This window comes from Mesoplodon densirostris, chromosome 3, assembly GCF_025265405.1.
Source record: "Mesoplodon densirostris isolate mMesDen1 chromosome 3, mMesDen1 primary haplotype, whole genome shotgun sequence".
In the NCBI taxonomy this organism is placed as follows: Eukaryota; Metazoa; Chordata; class Mammalia; order Artiodactyla; family Ziphiidae; genus Mesoplodon; species Mesoplodon densirostris.
The window spans coordinates 145962254-145978540 of record NC_082663.1 but is presented as its reverse complement, the minus strand read 5'-3'; the positions used below and the strand labels follow the sequence as shown (position 1 = coordinate 145978540).

The 16287-nt window shown below is 55.3% G+C and overlaps 1 protein-coding gene across 2 annotated transcripts in view; it reads left to right on the top strand.

Moving 5' to 3' along the window:
• The window catches only part of PDE4A (phosphodiesterase 4A), a 48742-nt gene that overhangs the window by 871 nt on the left and 31584 nt on the right, over nt 1–16287 (top strand). Inside the window, exons 2-3 of one of the 2 annotated variants that reach the window (XM_060094161.1) lie at nt 5055–5162; nt 5948–6147. In XM_060094161.1, the coding sequence (XP_059950144.1) occupies nt 5115–5162; nt 5948–6147 (248 nt within the window). In that variant the 5' untranslated portion in view covers nt 5055–5114. Of the gene's footprint in view, nt 1–5054; nt 5163–5947; nt 6148–8849; nt 9309–16287 lie in introns of those variants that run through there. The other variant, XM_060094160.1, reaches the window with a different exon arrangement.

Below are 16287 nucleotides of genomic sequence, written 5' to 3'. Positions count from 1 at the left end.
ACACACCCAGGATTCGGGGAGGTCATGCATGCGAGTCTGCCGTTACGCCATCATTTATTTTACAGCTCATTTCACACATATTTCCCAAGAGCCTACTATGTGCAGGACACTGTGACCAGGCTGTCAGGCTACATCAACCAACAAGACCAGCTGAGTCCCTGCTCTGCTGACCCTGGACACTGGTGAGGGAGCAAGATCAGTGTGTAAACAGAGAAATATCCACGGTGATTTCAGACTGTGAAGACTAAAATTTCATGAGGCATAGAGAGTGACCGCAGGGAAGGATGTTCAAGATTAAATGAGATTTACGGTTTGTATCTGCCTTCCTCATTCACTTTCAGCTCCATGAGGGGAGGGCCAGGTCTAGAAGAGTGGCTGGTACACAATAGTTGCTCAGTAAATGCTGAATGAGTTAAAGAGGGGCTTAGATTAAGACTATTTTCATAGCACTTTAGACCAGGTAAGAGGCTTATCATGAACAAATCCATCGTCTCTCCTATTTTACGGATGAGGCGAGTGAGTCCCTAAGACCCAGAAAAGGGAAAGATGTCGTCAAAGGCAATAAGGGAGTTGATGGGGTGTCATCATTCCCACACAAGTGAGGGTGGCTGAATGAATGGTTTTGAACAGCGGGGAATGGAAGAGAGTAGAGACCAGACTTGAGCACAGGTCCCTCCAGGAACCCATGACACCCAGCCAGTGCCCAACTCTCTCCCCATACCACACAGACACAGCCCTGCATTCATCCATTCAACAAGTATTTACTCAGTGCCTACTATGTGCCAGGTGCTCAGGACACAACAGCAAACAGAAGAAAACCCCCTACGCCCATGGAGCTGACATTTAGTAGAGAAAACAGAGAAGAGACAGCATAAACAAACGAATAAATATATAACAAACTGTGATTAGGACAGTGATAGAAATAGCTTGTGACAAGAGAGAAAATTGGAGGGGTCTACTGTGGGTTGGGTATCCAGGAAGACCTCCCAGAGGAGTTGCATTACTCTTCAAACACACACACACACACACACACACACACACACACACATGCACACACTTTGATCCAGACAAACGTAATCATACAATCACCACATACAGGCTGGAGCCTGAGAAGCTTAATAGTGTGCCTGAGGCCCCATAGCTACTGGGTGGCCATGCAGAGATTTGAACACAGAATCCACATTTCTAACCAGTGTACTTCCCGCTGCACCCACATGCATGTACCCTCCCCGCCTCCACACACACACATACTCAGAGTCACACAGAGACACAGCCAGCCTCGTGCCCACATAGACTGATATGGTGTCACTTTGTCACATACACACACTCCTGTAGGTATGGTCCAGTCTCAACTATACAACACTCAGACTCCCAGAGAGTTCTACCTGTCCAGTTGCATGTGGACAGCTGTGTACACAGTCTCACGTTCACACGTGTGCACGTGCACACACACACACACGCATGCCCCGTGGGGTGGGGGGCTGAGAGTCCTTCCCAGCTCCAGGTCATGGAGCTTGGGTAGTCATTGTCCCTCCTCAGGCCTGAATGATCTGAGGCAAGCTGTGGACAAGGGTATTCATCCTCATTTCCATCCCTCTTTAGCTGCCCATCACCCTGTCCTTCTGAAGACAGTGGAGGTTGGGTGAAGCCAGTGCTCCTCTGTCAGGCCAGGCCAGGGATGCTGACAAGCTGGATGAGGGAAGAGGCCTCTTCTCAGCCTGAGCCTGGTGCCTGCTCTGCCATCTGGACCCCCCTCGCCAGCCGGCTGCTGCGCAGGGGAGGGGAAGGCAGGCTTAGTGGCTCCCGTCCACCTGGGCACTCAGGTCAGTTTCTGAGGCCCTGTGTCCCACGCCCAGGTTTCTGCCAGAGATGATTTCTGCAAATGTGCACAGGTGTCCAGACAGTCGTGGCATGTGTCTCTCCACCTCTCTCCCCTGGCCTCCTCCCTTCCTTCCTTCCTTCCACAAATCCTTGAGCACCTACAGTGAGCTGTTCTGGGCACTGAGGATACAGCCAGGGCCGGCTAAAGAATTCTGCAGAGCCCAGGGCCAGATGAAAATGCAAGGCCCCTATTTAAAATTATTAAGAATTTCAAGACCACAACAGCAGTGCATTAAACCTTCTAAGCATGGGCCCCATTGGGACTGCTCAGGTCACGTGTCCATGAAGTTGGCCCTAGAACAAGACAGAAAAATCCCCTGCCCTCATGGAACTAAGGGGTGGGGGCAAGCAGAAACATAAACATATGATACCTCAGGGGTAATGAGTACTGAGAACAGAAAGTAAAGATGAGTGAGAAACAGAAGGTGATGGGGTGGGGGGAGGCATCCATGCCAGGGAAGGCCTCTAAAAGGAGGTGACTTTGAGCAGAGAGGTGAAGGAGGTGAGGGAGTCAAGTGGATTTATTCACTCACTCAAGAGACATTTGTTGAGCACCTACTGTATACCAGCGTTGTCCTAGGTCCTGGAGATCCAGCAGGGGACAAAACTGACCAACGTCCTGACCTCATGTCCTAATCAAAGGACAGGCAATAATAAAATAGGTAAATTATATATCTTGTTAGAATGTTGTAAGTCTAAAACAAACAAAATGAAAGCAGAGCCAAGGGAGATCGGGGGTGGGAGGAGCGCAGGATATCTGAGACTGGTTTTCCAGGGGAGGGAAAAGCAAGTGCAAAGTCCCTGAGGTCTAAATATGCTTGAAGTGTTTGAGGAACAGCGAGGAGGCCAGCGGGATGAGGGGGGAGGACGGGAGGAACTGAGGTCTCTGTGAATGTGTAGCTGTCTCCCATGTATGTCCATAGCTCCACTGAGTCAACAACAGTGATAATTGTTAGTATTATTAAGATAGTGGCTACTGTTTCATGAGCACCTACTATGAACCAGGCACTGTGCTCAGAACCTTACGTGCATTATTTCATTTCATCCTCACAACAACCTCCTCAGATAGGTATGAATATTATCCCCATTTTACAGATAAGGAAACTGAAGCTCAAAGGGGCTGGGCAACTTGCCCCCAAGTATACAGCTAATAAGTGGCACAGTCAGGATTTGAATGCATGTCTGTCCATGTAATACTGGAGCCTAAGCATGGTCCTTACTACGTGGCCCTTTCTCTGCCTGTCTGAGCATATGTGTCTGTCTGCATACAGAGGAGAGGGTGCCTCTTTCTCTGTATGTCTAACTCATTCCTTCATTTATTCACTCAGCATTCATTGAGACTATGTGTGGGGGACCATGATAAATGGGTACCATTTCTTGCCCTCACAGAGCTCTAGTGGGGAATACAAATAATTACAACCTCAGATGATGAGTGCTTTAATAGGGGCAGAACAAACAGCAGTGGGAGCCCAGAACATGGACTGGCTCTGTCCGGCTCAGAAGTGGAGGTGACCTTTAAGCTATCTTTATACATTCATCCATTTGTTCAACGATTGTCTGTCATAGACTTGCCTGGTGCTAAGCACTACGTGGGTGAGATGACGTTTACATTCACTTCTACTAGTTCATATTGAACTGAAGTGCTAGTTAGAGCTATATGGCAAGAAAAAGAAATAAGAGCTAGTCCATAGGAGACCTTCTAGGAACATTATTAATATGCTCTTGAGTCCTCAAAACAGTGACTAGACATTTAACAAATTATTAAGAGCCTACGATGTTCCAGATTCAGTTCTAGGCACTGGGGACATATTAATAAAATAGATAAAATATTTTTGTCCTCCTGCAGCTGATATTCTAGTATGGGACAAGACAGACAATACAGGTAATAAGTAAATTACATAGTATGTTATGAGGTGATAAATGCTGTGAAAAAATAGAGCAGGATAAGGGAGTTTAAGAATCCTGAGGGGCTAGCAACTTTAAACAGGGGTGGGGTGGAGAGAAACACCAGGAGAAATGCTGAAAAGGTGAGATGTGATTAAAGACCGGAAGGATGTGAGGGACCTGCTGATGTTTAAGGGGGGAAAGTTCCAGGCAGGGGGAACAGAAAGTGCAAAAGCCCTGAGGCTAGAGTTTGCCTGGTGTGTCCAGAAACAGCCAAGAGGCCAGTGTAGATGGAGCAGAGTGAGCCTGGGGGAGGGTGGGAGGAGATGAGGACAGCAGGAGTGTGTGAGCCTCTTGTTGAGGACGTTGACGTCTCCTCTGAGGGAGGTGAAAGCCATGGAGGGCTCTGAGCAGAAGAGGGACATGATCTGACTTGGGTTCTAAGAGACTCCCACAGGCTCAGATGGTAATAGTATTTATTAAGCACTTACTGCGTGCCAGACGCTGTTCTTCGAGAATTCAATATGGTCTGATCTCATTTCATTCTCGTATAGACCCTGCAAGGATTATCATTCCATTTCACAGAGGTGAAACTGAGGCTTAGACAGTTTAAGTCACTGACCTACGGCCACACAGCAATAATTTGCAGCGCCTGGGTGTGATGGTGCAGCGAGCGAGCCAGCCTTTCCCTCCCGCAAGCTTTTAGATAGGGATTGCCGGCAGCAGAGCGCACTCATAATGGGGAGTTGCGTCTGTGTCCCTGTCTGTTTCTATTTCCACGCGTCCCTGTCTCTCTCTGCGCGCCTCTGCCTGCGCGTCCCCCATCTGTGCCCAAGCCGCCGTCTCGCTGCGCCCGGCCCCCGCACATCGGAGCTATTTCGGGTTTAGGCATAAAAGCCCAACAGCTCGGAGAAGACGCTTCCTCCTGCCCCCGACTCGGACCACGCGCCACACGCGGCCGGCTCTGGGAGCTCCCTGTCTTCTCTGAGGGATCCCCAGGCTGGAGAAGCCCCCGCAAGAGGACAGGTGGGGGCTGGGGCGACCCGGGCCGGAGGCTCTCGGCCCCCCAGTGGCCAATCCAGGCATTGACGCTATTCAGAGCCCAGTCGTGCATCAGCTGTCGCTCTGGCAACAGACGGGCGACGTCACCGACAGGCAGTGCGTCAGCCACCTGCTGACGTCACGCCCCAGGAGAGGCAGTTGCCGAGGGGCGGGGGCGGATTCCATGCTCAGCCGGCAGGGGGAGCCCCCGGGAGCTAATGGCGGATGCCTTCGGCCCGGTCCTGCAGGAGGCGCTGGCCGGGGCCGACATGGTCCCTGAAGCCCCCAAGGCGCGCTAGTCTGGCAGGATGAAGAAGAGTCGCAGTGTCCTGTCGGTGGCCCGAACCGGTGACGAGGTGCGAGGGGCGGGGCCCGGGGTGGGAGCGGGGCTTGGGCTGCGAGGAGGAGTAGGGAGCCCTCTAGAGACCAAGACTGACTGCTCACTAAGCCTGGCTTCACTTCCCCCCAGGCAGCAAGGAGTCCTGTCCCCTTGTGCCTCAGTTTACTCCCTTGACTTCATTATTCTCCTGCTGCCCAAATTAAGGGCTCTCAGCCCAGGGTAGAAGGCAGGGTCTTCCAAGGGGCTTTCCAAATAAGGAGAGGATTGTAGGGTGGAGGGGAGGGTGCTGGGGGTGAGGCCTTGAGGGTCTCAGATATGAGGAGAGGGGGCCACAGACGTTTAGGCCAAGAGGGGGCTTCCTGGACGTGGAGGGTGGTGATGTGTTAGAGGGGTTTCACAGTGAAGGGCAGAGTACAGGCATGAGGGCCCAGAGCCCTGGCCATCCAGTGGTTAAGAATGTGCTTCCACTGCAGGAGGCACGGGTTCGATCCCTGGTCAGGGAAATAAGATCCAGCATGCCGCGTGGTGTGCCCACACACACACCAAAAAAAAAAAAGAGAGAGAGGAAAAAAGGGAGTCCCACAAAAATTATGGCTGAGAACGGGCACCCTTCAGATGTAAGAGCTGAGAAGGGACCCTCTGTGGGAGGGATTAGTAAGTGGCTAAGATGTGAGAGGGGCACAGGAGCCTATATCCCCATCGGCCACTATCTCAGATGGTTAGGGAGGGACGTTACTGCAGAGAGGGGCTCAGAGCTGCCTGACCAGGCTGCACCCCTATCCCGCCCTTGTCACACCTCAGAGGCCACGAGAGACCCCCGAACCGGGCGGAGCCAGCATGCTCGGGGCTGCCCTCCGACGCCCTCGCCGACGCCTCTCCATGGGTCCAGGCCTGGGCTGGGCTGAGCCTGAGCCCTTGGAAACTGGGGTCCCTCTGCCACCACGGCCCACCACACTGCCACTGCTGATCCCCCCGCGGATTTCCATCACCAAAGCTGACAGGTAGGCAGGAGGTGGACCAGGCTGGGAGGTGGGGTGGAGGAACAGGGCCACCTGGGCTAAGTCCAGCCACCAACCCTTTCCCGTGCTCTAGGCTCCTGGCTCCCTGTGTTTTGCAAAAGCAGCTGAAACTTCTCCTGGAGCTTGGTGGGTCAGGTTGTGACATAACCCCGCCCCTGCAAGAGGCACCTCTTGCAGCCCCTAGGAACCCCTTCTTCCATTTTGCTGCTGCCTGAGTAAGCAAGGGGCAGGATTTCGGAAAGGGTTTCAACCCTCCAGTCCCCAACGATGCTCCCATAATCAGAGAGCTGGGACAGGCTAGGGAGTGAGCCTCCCACCAATCCGCTGTGCACCTCTATTTCCCTTTCTGAGAGGATGCAGTTTCTTCAAGGCCTTAAAAGGAGATGGTGGGACCCTGGAGGAGGTCTGGACTGGCATTTTTCTTTCTCCTGACCTCAGCTTCACACTGCACTTCCTTGCTCTTTCTCATCTGGGGTTCTCGGAGGGCACTTCAACCCCCATCTTGGCCCAAGGATGAATTTGAAAGCCAGACAGCTGCCACTGTTCTCTGCAGCCTCAATCTCCCCATCCACCCCTTTGTCTACTCAATCGGAGGACTCCAGGGTCTCTGCTTGGGTCATGGTACAATGGTTCATTTCCAAATGGGGGAGGAAGTGACTGTCATTCCCCTCTCCAGTGGTCTAATGTACCCCCCCACCAAAAAAAAAAAAAAAGAAAATTCCTCTAGCCTCTACCTGGTTCAGGCCACAGATCCAACTACCAGCTCTGGCCCACTGCCTTGGGCTTTCCTTTTTGTGCAGCCCCCGCTGTGACCTGACCCCCACCCTCAACCCCACCCTGTGTTACCCCACCCAGAGCTTTGACAAGACAACAGCAACCCCCCGCCCCCCGCCAATAATTTGGTCCAGCCCAAGACCCTCAAGTGATCTGGGGAGGACTTCCAGCCCTTACTGATCCCCTAGAAGCTTTTTTGAGTATGCACTTGTGGGGAGGGTCCCTGAGAGAAGTTGGGGGACACAGCTCTGGCCTCTGGGACATCCAGCCGCTGCTAATAGGAGGGCGTTTCTGGCTCTGCGTTCGCCCACGCCTGGAGCCCCCTCTGGCGGGGAGAAAAGCGGCTGTGAGGGTTGGAGACGGGCTTTGTTTTTTGTTTTTTGTTTTTTCCAATAAGAACAGTGCGGAGGGAGGGCGGTGGCAGACGGCAAGGCTTGCCCGGGGGGAGCCCTTGGGGGGGGCGCGCGGGGGCGGGGCCTGGTTGCGCGTACTTGCACCCAAGCTGGTTAATCCGAGCGCTCAACGGCCGGGGGCGGGCCACTGGTGTGTGTGCTCTCCCCCTGCCCGGCAGCCACCGACACCAGGGCTCGGCCCGGGCCGGGGCGGGGGAAAAGGGAGGGCGCTCGGATCCCGCTAGCTCTCTGCTCGCTCGCGCTGAGCGCGGCGCTGGGGGAGGCGGGAGCGTGAGTCACGGCGACTCCCGATTTAGGTGCCGGAAGGGGGGCTCTGCCGGCGGGGGCAGCAGGGAGGAGGCGCGGCTGTTTACTCGCCTGAAAAGGGCACGGGGATGCGTCCCGCGGCTGCCCGGGACCTGCTTCAGTTTACCTGCTGCAGAAGCACTTTAGAAGGAGCAGCGATACACAGAGCGGTGGGCGGGCAGTCGGGGTATCAGAGCCGGGGTGTCCTCCTGGAGCCACACAGGAGCCAAAGGGACACACCCCAGTAACACCTCAGAGTGGCCCCAGGCCGGCCACACAAACACACACCAACACACATGGACTCCCTCAGACACCACAGTCAAACAACAGAGGCTGAATCGAGTGCACAGCTCCGCGAGCGCGGACCCACCACAGTACACACCCAGTCGCGGGGGAACACAAGCACAGACCCCAGGCTACCAGAACAGACCCTGTAAGAGGCACACACCCTCCAAACAGGCAGCACACGTGCACACACTTCCTTCAGCCACAGACACGCAGATACACGCACAGCGAAATCCAGGTAAACAGGCAGACCGCAGCAGCCAACCACGTGCGCACACACACTTCGAGCAGACACCGAAAACACAGACATCCCTCGGAAGAGGCCACGTGCGCGCACATCCCGCCCCGGGCACACACCATCACCGTCCTCCGACCCACCAACAGGAGGTTCCCCGAACACTGTCGCCGCCCGCTGCAGGGACCGCATCCGTGTTTCCGGGACCACTTCCCACAAGCTCCCCCTGGCCAGGGGTAGCGAAGAGGACAAGCCAGCACTGGGCTCCGCCCCCACCATGATGGACGGACTGACTGACACACCGGCAACCAGTCGGGTGTCTCCTTCGCGATCGGATTAACCGTTTAACTCCTTCGTGGCCGTGTGCGCCGCGGCTAAGGCAGGGTGCTCTGGAGAGAGCTGAGTTCCGGCGCCCCCTCCCCGCCGAGAGCGGGGTTCTGCGTGGGCGGGAAGGGCCCCCCCTCGGGTGGCTGCCCCCCACTGGCCCGGACGGAGGAGGAGGGGGGCGGCGCTGACAGCCGCGGCGGGCGTGGGGCGGGGAGAGGCGGGACGGGGCGGGGGAGCCGGGGCTGCCTCAGAGCGGGACGCCGAGCGCGGAGAGCGCTGCCCCGCATCTAGCAGAGCGCCAGGCGCTGACAGGAAGCGTCCGCGCCCGGCCCGGGGGCGATCGGCCCGTAGCGCCCCCGGGTCTCTCCCCGGGGCGCCATGGCCCCACCGAGGCCAGGGGCACTTGCGGGGCCCCGGGCGCGTCAGCTCGCGCGCAGCTGAACGGGGTGCAGCTTGGAGAGGCCGGGGCCCCCTGGGGTGCAGGTGGGGGCCGGGGCCATGGAGCCCCCGGCCGTCCCCTCAGAGAGGAGCCTATCTCTGTCTCTGCCAGGGTCCCGGGATGGCCAGGCCACCCTGAAGCCGCCCCCCCAGCACCTGTGGCGGCAGCCGCGGACCCCCATCCGTATCCAGCAGCGCGGCTACTCGGACAGCGCGGAGCGCGCCGAGCCCGAGCGGCCGCCACACCGGCCCATAGAGCGCGCCGACGCCGTGGACACTGGCGACCGGCCCGGCCTGCGCACGTCCCGCATGTCCTGGCCCTCGTCCTTTCACGGCACCGGCACCGGCACCAGCAGCGGCAGCGCGGGCGGAGGCAGCTGCAGGCGGTAAGACTCCGCGGCGGACGCGCGCGGAGCGGATAGGCGCGCAGAGAGGACGCAACTCGCCCCGCTGACCGCGGGGGGGCGCTGTGATGCGGGTGGGATCAGTGTGACTGACGGGGCTGGGGGGAGGAGTTCTACTGCGGGGGCGTCTGGGACCTGACCCCCGGTGGTGCACTGTACCCGAGACTTCTTACTGAAGATGATCCTGAGATCGATTTATGGGGGCGCCATGCTGCGTGTGCTATTAACAGGGTCTTGGTTGAGGGTTGCAACTTTAGGGGTCTGTAGCCTTCATCGGTGACAGTGCAGGACAGTGACTAGGCTGTGTGCCACTTGACGGGTCTAGATTCACTGTTTGGGGATGGCCTAGGGGTCAGTCTGTAGGGGGTGCCTGCTAGAACCACAATGCTTTCTGCAGGCTGGGGTGGTCCCAGGGTCCTTCTAGAGTGGGGAGGACTGTATTGGGAGCGGGATTCATGGACTTGCCCTGCAGCTGGGGTCAGTAATCTAAAGGGGGCCTCTTGGGGAGCCCTGTGTTGGGGGCCTGTGTGCTATGTCAGAGCCCCCGCTCAGGGCAGGAGTGTTAGGGTTCAGTAGCTGCCCAGAGGGAGGGAACAGTGTTCATGGGGTGCACAGTCCCACCACAGGGTGAGGAAGTCCCTGGCTCCCTAGGTAACAGTGTTAGTGATGAAGTGTGAGTTGGGTACCCTTTCATTGAGCTGAGTTTGCTCCAGCTGTTGGGGATGGCCAGCTGTGGCTGCCTTGGCTGCATGCTCTGCCTGGGGTTCTGGGGTCCTATGATTGTGACAGCATAACTGTGTGTGTGTCCAGGATAGTATAGTTTGTGACATGTTGACTGTGTGCTCCCAGGACAGTGATTGTGCCAGTGTGACTTGTGTGCTTCAGGGACATGGTGATTGTGACTGTACGACTGTGCTCCCAGGACTGTGACTAAGTGACTGTGTGCTTCTGGGACAGGTTGTGACAGTGACATCGAGTGGTCCTGGGACACAGTGACTTTGCTGGGTGACTGAGTGTGCCCCTGGGATGCTGTGATTGTGATGGGATGACTGTGTGTGCTACTGGAATACTATGATTGTGACAGCGTGGCTGTATGTGTTCCCAGGACATTGTGATTGTGTCCCTGACTGTAGGATGTGGTGATTGTGACAGAGTGACTGTGTCTGCTCCCAGGACAGTGATTGTGACAGTGACTCTGTGTGCTCCTAGGACAGTGATTGTGACAGTGACTCTGTGTGCTCCTAGGACAGTGATTGTGACAGAGTGACTGTGCATGCTCCTAGGACAGTGATTGTGACAGTGACTCTGTGTGCTCCTAGGACAGTGATTGTGACAGTGACTCTGTGTGCTCCTAGGACAGTGATTGTGACAGTGACTCTGTGTGCTCCTAGGACAGTGATTGTGACAGTGACTCTGTGTGCTCCTAGGACAGTGATTGTGACAGTGACTCTGTGTGCTCCTAGGACAATGATTGTGACAGTGACTCTGTGTGCTCCTAGGTTGTGACAGCGTGTGTTTCTGGGATGCAGTGATAGTGGCACTGTGATGTGTATATTCCTGGGGACACTGTGATTGAGACCCTGTGAAATGTTCTCGGCTGCTTGTGTGCCCCGTGTCTGAGAGTTGGTGCTCTCACTTTTGGGGCGTGCACCCAACTCCCTGGCATGCTGTCCTCTAACCACCTAGTGTTCCGATGGGGTCTGACTTTGTGTCCTGGTGACATGTGTGGCTGATGGCTTTGACTGAGTGCTTTGCCTGACTCCCGTGGGTGCCCCTCTACTTGGAACACCACTGGGACAGTCAGAGTCAGGCCTCTCCTGGAGTTCCTGAGGGAGGCCCTTCTAGGCTGGGACCCTACTATTTTAACTCTCTCTGGGGATCTCCAGCAGGCACCACAGCCTCCAGGTCACCCACCCACCTCCATTCGGGGCACTCCAGCACTCCTGCCCACCCCCAGGAAGCAAGTGTCATGGATCCAGCACCCACAGCCTGCTGTTTCCCACAGGGAACTGGAGAGAGGCTGAAGGAAAACAAAGCTGGAATCAACAGGAAATGCCAAGACCAGGGGCAGTGCGCCAAACTGGCGCAGGTCGCTGTCCTGAGAGACCCAATGGGGTGCGGGGTCCAATAGGAACTGGGCATTAGTCCCTTTTTAGGCCCCAGGGACTCCCCCTACCCTGATCTCTGTGGTGCTGACTCTCTGGGGACAGTGGCTGAGTGACAATCATCATCATTATCTTAGTGAGATCCATCTCATAATGGCTCACTCTTGGGCTCCATGCCAGGGACTTTTCCACACATCTTCATCCCTAGTGACCTGTGAGGTAAACTGAGGCCCAGAGGGGCAAAGCCCCTTCTCCTTTTTTTTTTTTTTTTTTTTGGCCGCGCCACATGGCATGCAGGACCTTAGTTCCCCTTAACCAAGGATTGAACCGCGCTCCCTGCAGTGGAAGTGCAGTGTCTTAACCACTGGACCGCCAGTGATGTCCCCGCCTTCTCCTTCTTACCCAAGTTCACACAACCAGGAAATGGCAGAGCTGAGATTCCGACACAGGTCCCATCTGATGCCTGTGTGTCCTGGCACAAGTGTCTTGCCCTCTCTGAGCCCCAGTTTTCCCATCCGTAAAGTGAGGCTGTTGTTGTCACTGCCCTGTGGGGGTCATTTCGAGAGTTCTGTGAGATTGGGGATGTGTGTAAAGGACTTCACACAGCGAGTGCTTGGTAGTCACTCAGGGACCCGAATTTGGGAGAGGAGGTGGGGCCTCCGTAGACCCTGCTCCTGTAGGGTGGGAAGAAAAAACAGGAACCTCAACCACATCCCCGCAGGGGCTCAGGTTTCTGTTTCACTGTGGGCCTGCGTAGCCTCCAGTGGCTGTGGCCGGAGGGAGGGTACTGGTGCCAGCATCCTCCTCCCACCCCCAGGCAGAAGGAGGAAGGAGAAACTGAAAGGCCTCTCATGGGAACTCACTCCTTAGGAATGAGCATTCTGCCAGCCCAGTTCTCCAGAAAGGGTGCACACACGGGGTTCCAGTGCTATCCACGTTAGAGTTCATGCAGCCACCAGAAAGGGGATCCAGAGAGCCCTCCAGACTTGAATCACAGGAACCTCCAAAGAGAGGGCACTGCCCCCCCATCTGAGATGGCATCTGAACCCCCCTCCAGACCTGGGGATGTGAGAGCCTGCGCTCCCGGCTCCCTGTGGGGCTGAGTCACGGCACCGCCACGATCTGTCAAAAGGCAGATGGAACGGGAGGAAGAGAAGGACTCTGGTGGTGAGGTGGGGAGACTTGCCTGAACTGGGGGGCGAGGCCAACGTACCGACCCCTTTTGAACCCCCAGACTCTCCCCACCGAGGGAGGCTCTGCCTGGCCCCAGGAGGAGGTGGATACAGCCGGACTGGGGTCTCTCTCTGACCCGTGGTCTCCACTGGGGTCTTCGCCTCCCCCAGTCCCTGGCGCTCCCACATCCCTGCGTGTGTATCGGGAGTAGGTCTCTCCTCGCGCCCCTCCCTCCTCACGCCCTCTGCCGGGTGACAAGAAAGGCACAGTCTGACTGTGCGCGCGGAGTCCGGACCTGCCTCCGGAACTCTCGTCCCCGAGCAAAGTCGCCGCCGCCGTCACTGCCGCGGCGCCCCGTATTATTACTTCACGTTTATTGAGCGTCCCGGACAGCGGGCGCCAGGCCGGCCGACCGCAGGCTGCTGGTGAGGTCCTCGCCCACCCGGGGTTGGTACCAGGCCGCTACCTCCATCCTCCACCTTCAGCCGAGCGTGGTGGAGACGGCCGCCTGCCGGATGGAGAGGAACTTGGCGGAAAAGTTGAGGACGCGGAGTTCCCGTCTCGCCTCCGCGCGCGGTTGCCCAAGCCAATGCCCATGCCAGGGCCTCCCAACACCAACCTGCGTTTTAACTCCCGGCATCTTTGGCTTTCCATTCCTGCCGAGGAAACCGAGACACAAGTGATTTGCCTAAGGGCGCACAGCGAGGAAGGAAGGGCAGAATTGGGGTTAAAAACCAGGTCTCCTCGACTCCAGACCAGTGGGTGAGATTCAGATTGTAGCCCCGTCCGCTGACTCGCTGTGTGACCTGGGGCCAGCATCATGCCTCTCTGGGTCTCAGTTTCCTGATCAGTAAAGCCGGGCTGAATAAGATCTGCCCACCCCCCGGGCTGCGGTAAGGCTGAGATAGCCGACATTGGGACTGGGCAGCGAGGAGCTGTTGTTTTGAGAACTGCACTTCCTCAAAATGCACTTCCTCGGCAAAGCGAAAGGGGGCGTCCCCCAAACCACAAACCCGGGTTCTGGCTGCCAGGGTGCCCCCTCTTTCAGCAGTTAACAGATGGACTGCAAGCTCCTCTGAGTTTCAGGAAACTAGGGCTTTGGGCCTGGGAGAACTGCAGATCTGCAGGGTTAGGGCAGAGTTTTGGGGGGCATCTGAGCCCACTGTTTTCACTCCTAAGAGCCCAAATCCAGCCTTTGCCCTTGACTTGCTGTGTGACCTTGGGAAAGGAATTCACCTGTCTGAGCCTCAGTTTCCTCATCTGCAACAGGGCCATTCATTCCAAAAACATTGATTAAGTGGGACTTCCCTGGCAGTCCAGTGGTTAAGACTCGGCGTTTCCACTGCAGGGGGCGTGGGTTTGATCCCTGGTCGGGGAACTAAGATCCTGCATGCCCTACATCGTGGCCAAAAAAATCCAAAAATAAAAAACAAAACAAAAAACATTGAGCATCTTCGAGCTGTGGTGAAGACTGAAATGGACCCAGTTCCCGCCGTCCTGGAGTTCTCAGACTAGAGAGTGAGGAAGAAATAAGGAAAAGCATTCAATAATTCTAGATGGTGACGCATGGGATGTGAAGAAAAGAGATACTTTGAGGTCAGGGAATGCCTCTCTGAGGAGGTGACATTTGAGGAGAGACCTAAATGAAGCGAGAGAAGATGCTATGTGGGTGTCTGAAGGATGAGGTTGACAAGCAGAGGGAATAGCAGGTGCGGAGGTTCTGAGGTGGGAACCTGTCTCATATGTTGGAGGAAGAGCAGGGAGGCAAGTGTGACTGGGACAGAGTGAGCAAGGGGTGCTGGAAGGAAATGGGGCATGGAAGTGATGGGGCAGCTCATGTAGGGCCTTGTAGATCATGGTCAGGGCTGGCTTTAGACCTCAGTTTATATCTGACTTCAGGGAAATGGGGCATGGAGGTGATGGGGCAGCTCATGTAAGGCCTTGTAGATCATGGTCAGGGCTGGCTTTAGACCTCAGTTTATATCTGACTTCAGGGGGCCAGAAGGAAACTGAACCATGAAGGCCCTTTTGGCCAGAATTCCAGTCTCTGAAGTCAGACAACTCAACTCGTAATCGAGAGAATTCCCTGGTGGTCCAGTGGTTAGGACTAGGCGCTCTCACTGCCGGGGTTCAATCCCTGGTTGGGGAATTAAGATCCTGCAAGCCACGTGTCACGGAAAAAAAAAAAATCAACTCATAATCGAGCTGTGCTCCTTCCAGGCTGAGTGACCCTGACCAAGTCACTTCCCTCTCTGGGCCTCAGCTTCCCCATCTCTGAAATGGGTCTAGTATGAACCCTATTCCCAAAGTCTGATGTGAGGAATCAGCAAAACAATGCAGGGAACCCTGAGGGCAGGTAAATACAAATGCCCTTCCTTTCTGTTTGTACCTAGACTGAGGGATACCGGTGGCCAGGGCATGGGTCTTAGTGGGTTTAGAGCAACAGTTCTCAACCAGGGGCAATTCTGCCCCCCAGGAAACATGTGGCAATGGCTGGAGACATTTTAGTCATCGTGACTGAGGGGGTGCTACTGGCATCTAGTGGGGAGGAGCCAGGGATTCTGCCACTGCTACTATCTCACAGGACTGCCCCCCAGGACAAAGGATCATCTGGTGCTAAATGTCAGTGGTGCCAAGGTTGGGAAGCCCTGCATTCCCAGCAAGGCGACATCACCTCCAACGGGGTGAAATTTGGTTCTTGGGATGGAGGTGTGAAAAAAAGCTTACTTTTATGTATAAAGCCCAGATAAACACCCAGTACATAAATAGATATACAGCATATCTATGGCATTAACATTTCATGGAGGAGGCAACTTGGGGGTGGGTGGGGAAGGGAGCGTCTAAAAAGGCACTCGGGGGGATTATCGTGAAATAAAGGGAGACAACCACTGGTCTGGAGCCTGGCTCAGCCACTCATTGGCTCTGTGACCTTGAGCAGATTGTTTCTCTCCAAGACTCAGTTTTCCCATCTGTAAAATGGGACAATAATGTCACTTGATGGGATTTTGTGAGAATTAAATGAGATCATAGCTAGAGGCGGTAAATGCACAGGAAGCATTCTGAAGGTTAGCTGCTATATCATCATTATCATCATCACCATCATCTGTATCCTCTGTCTAGTGCATAGCTTGCACATTATAAGCTCTCCATAAATATTTTGTCCAATAATAATAATCGTAACCAGATAGTTCTTTGGGGCATGAGTCCACCATCTTCTTGGTCTGCTGGCTTTCCGAATAAAGTCACTATTCCTTGCCCCAACAACTTAGCACTCAATTTATTGGCCTGTCGTGTGGCAAGCAGTACAAGTTTGGACTTGGTAACAAATTTTGGTGCAGCCAGCCAGGAGCCTTGCTGCTGTTGTTGGGGAGTTTTCAGGTAAGGCCCTAGCAGCTGCTAGGACCACTTGTCCTGATAATTAGTCCTTCAAAATTCCTCAAAGCAGCACCAGCTGCCCCAGCGCTTGGTGGTTGGAGCAAATTTAAAAAAAAGAAACATAACTAACATTCAGTGAGTGCTTACTATGTACAGACACTTTTCTGAGCCTTTTACATGTCCATCCGTGAGGTATGTAGTGTTATTTTACCCATTTTACAGGTAGGAAAACTGAGGCTCAGTGAAATGAAGTGACTGGGTCAAGGTCAAATGAATAAGAAGCGCCGGAGGCCGGACTCAAGCCTAGG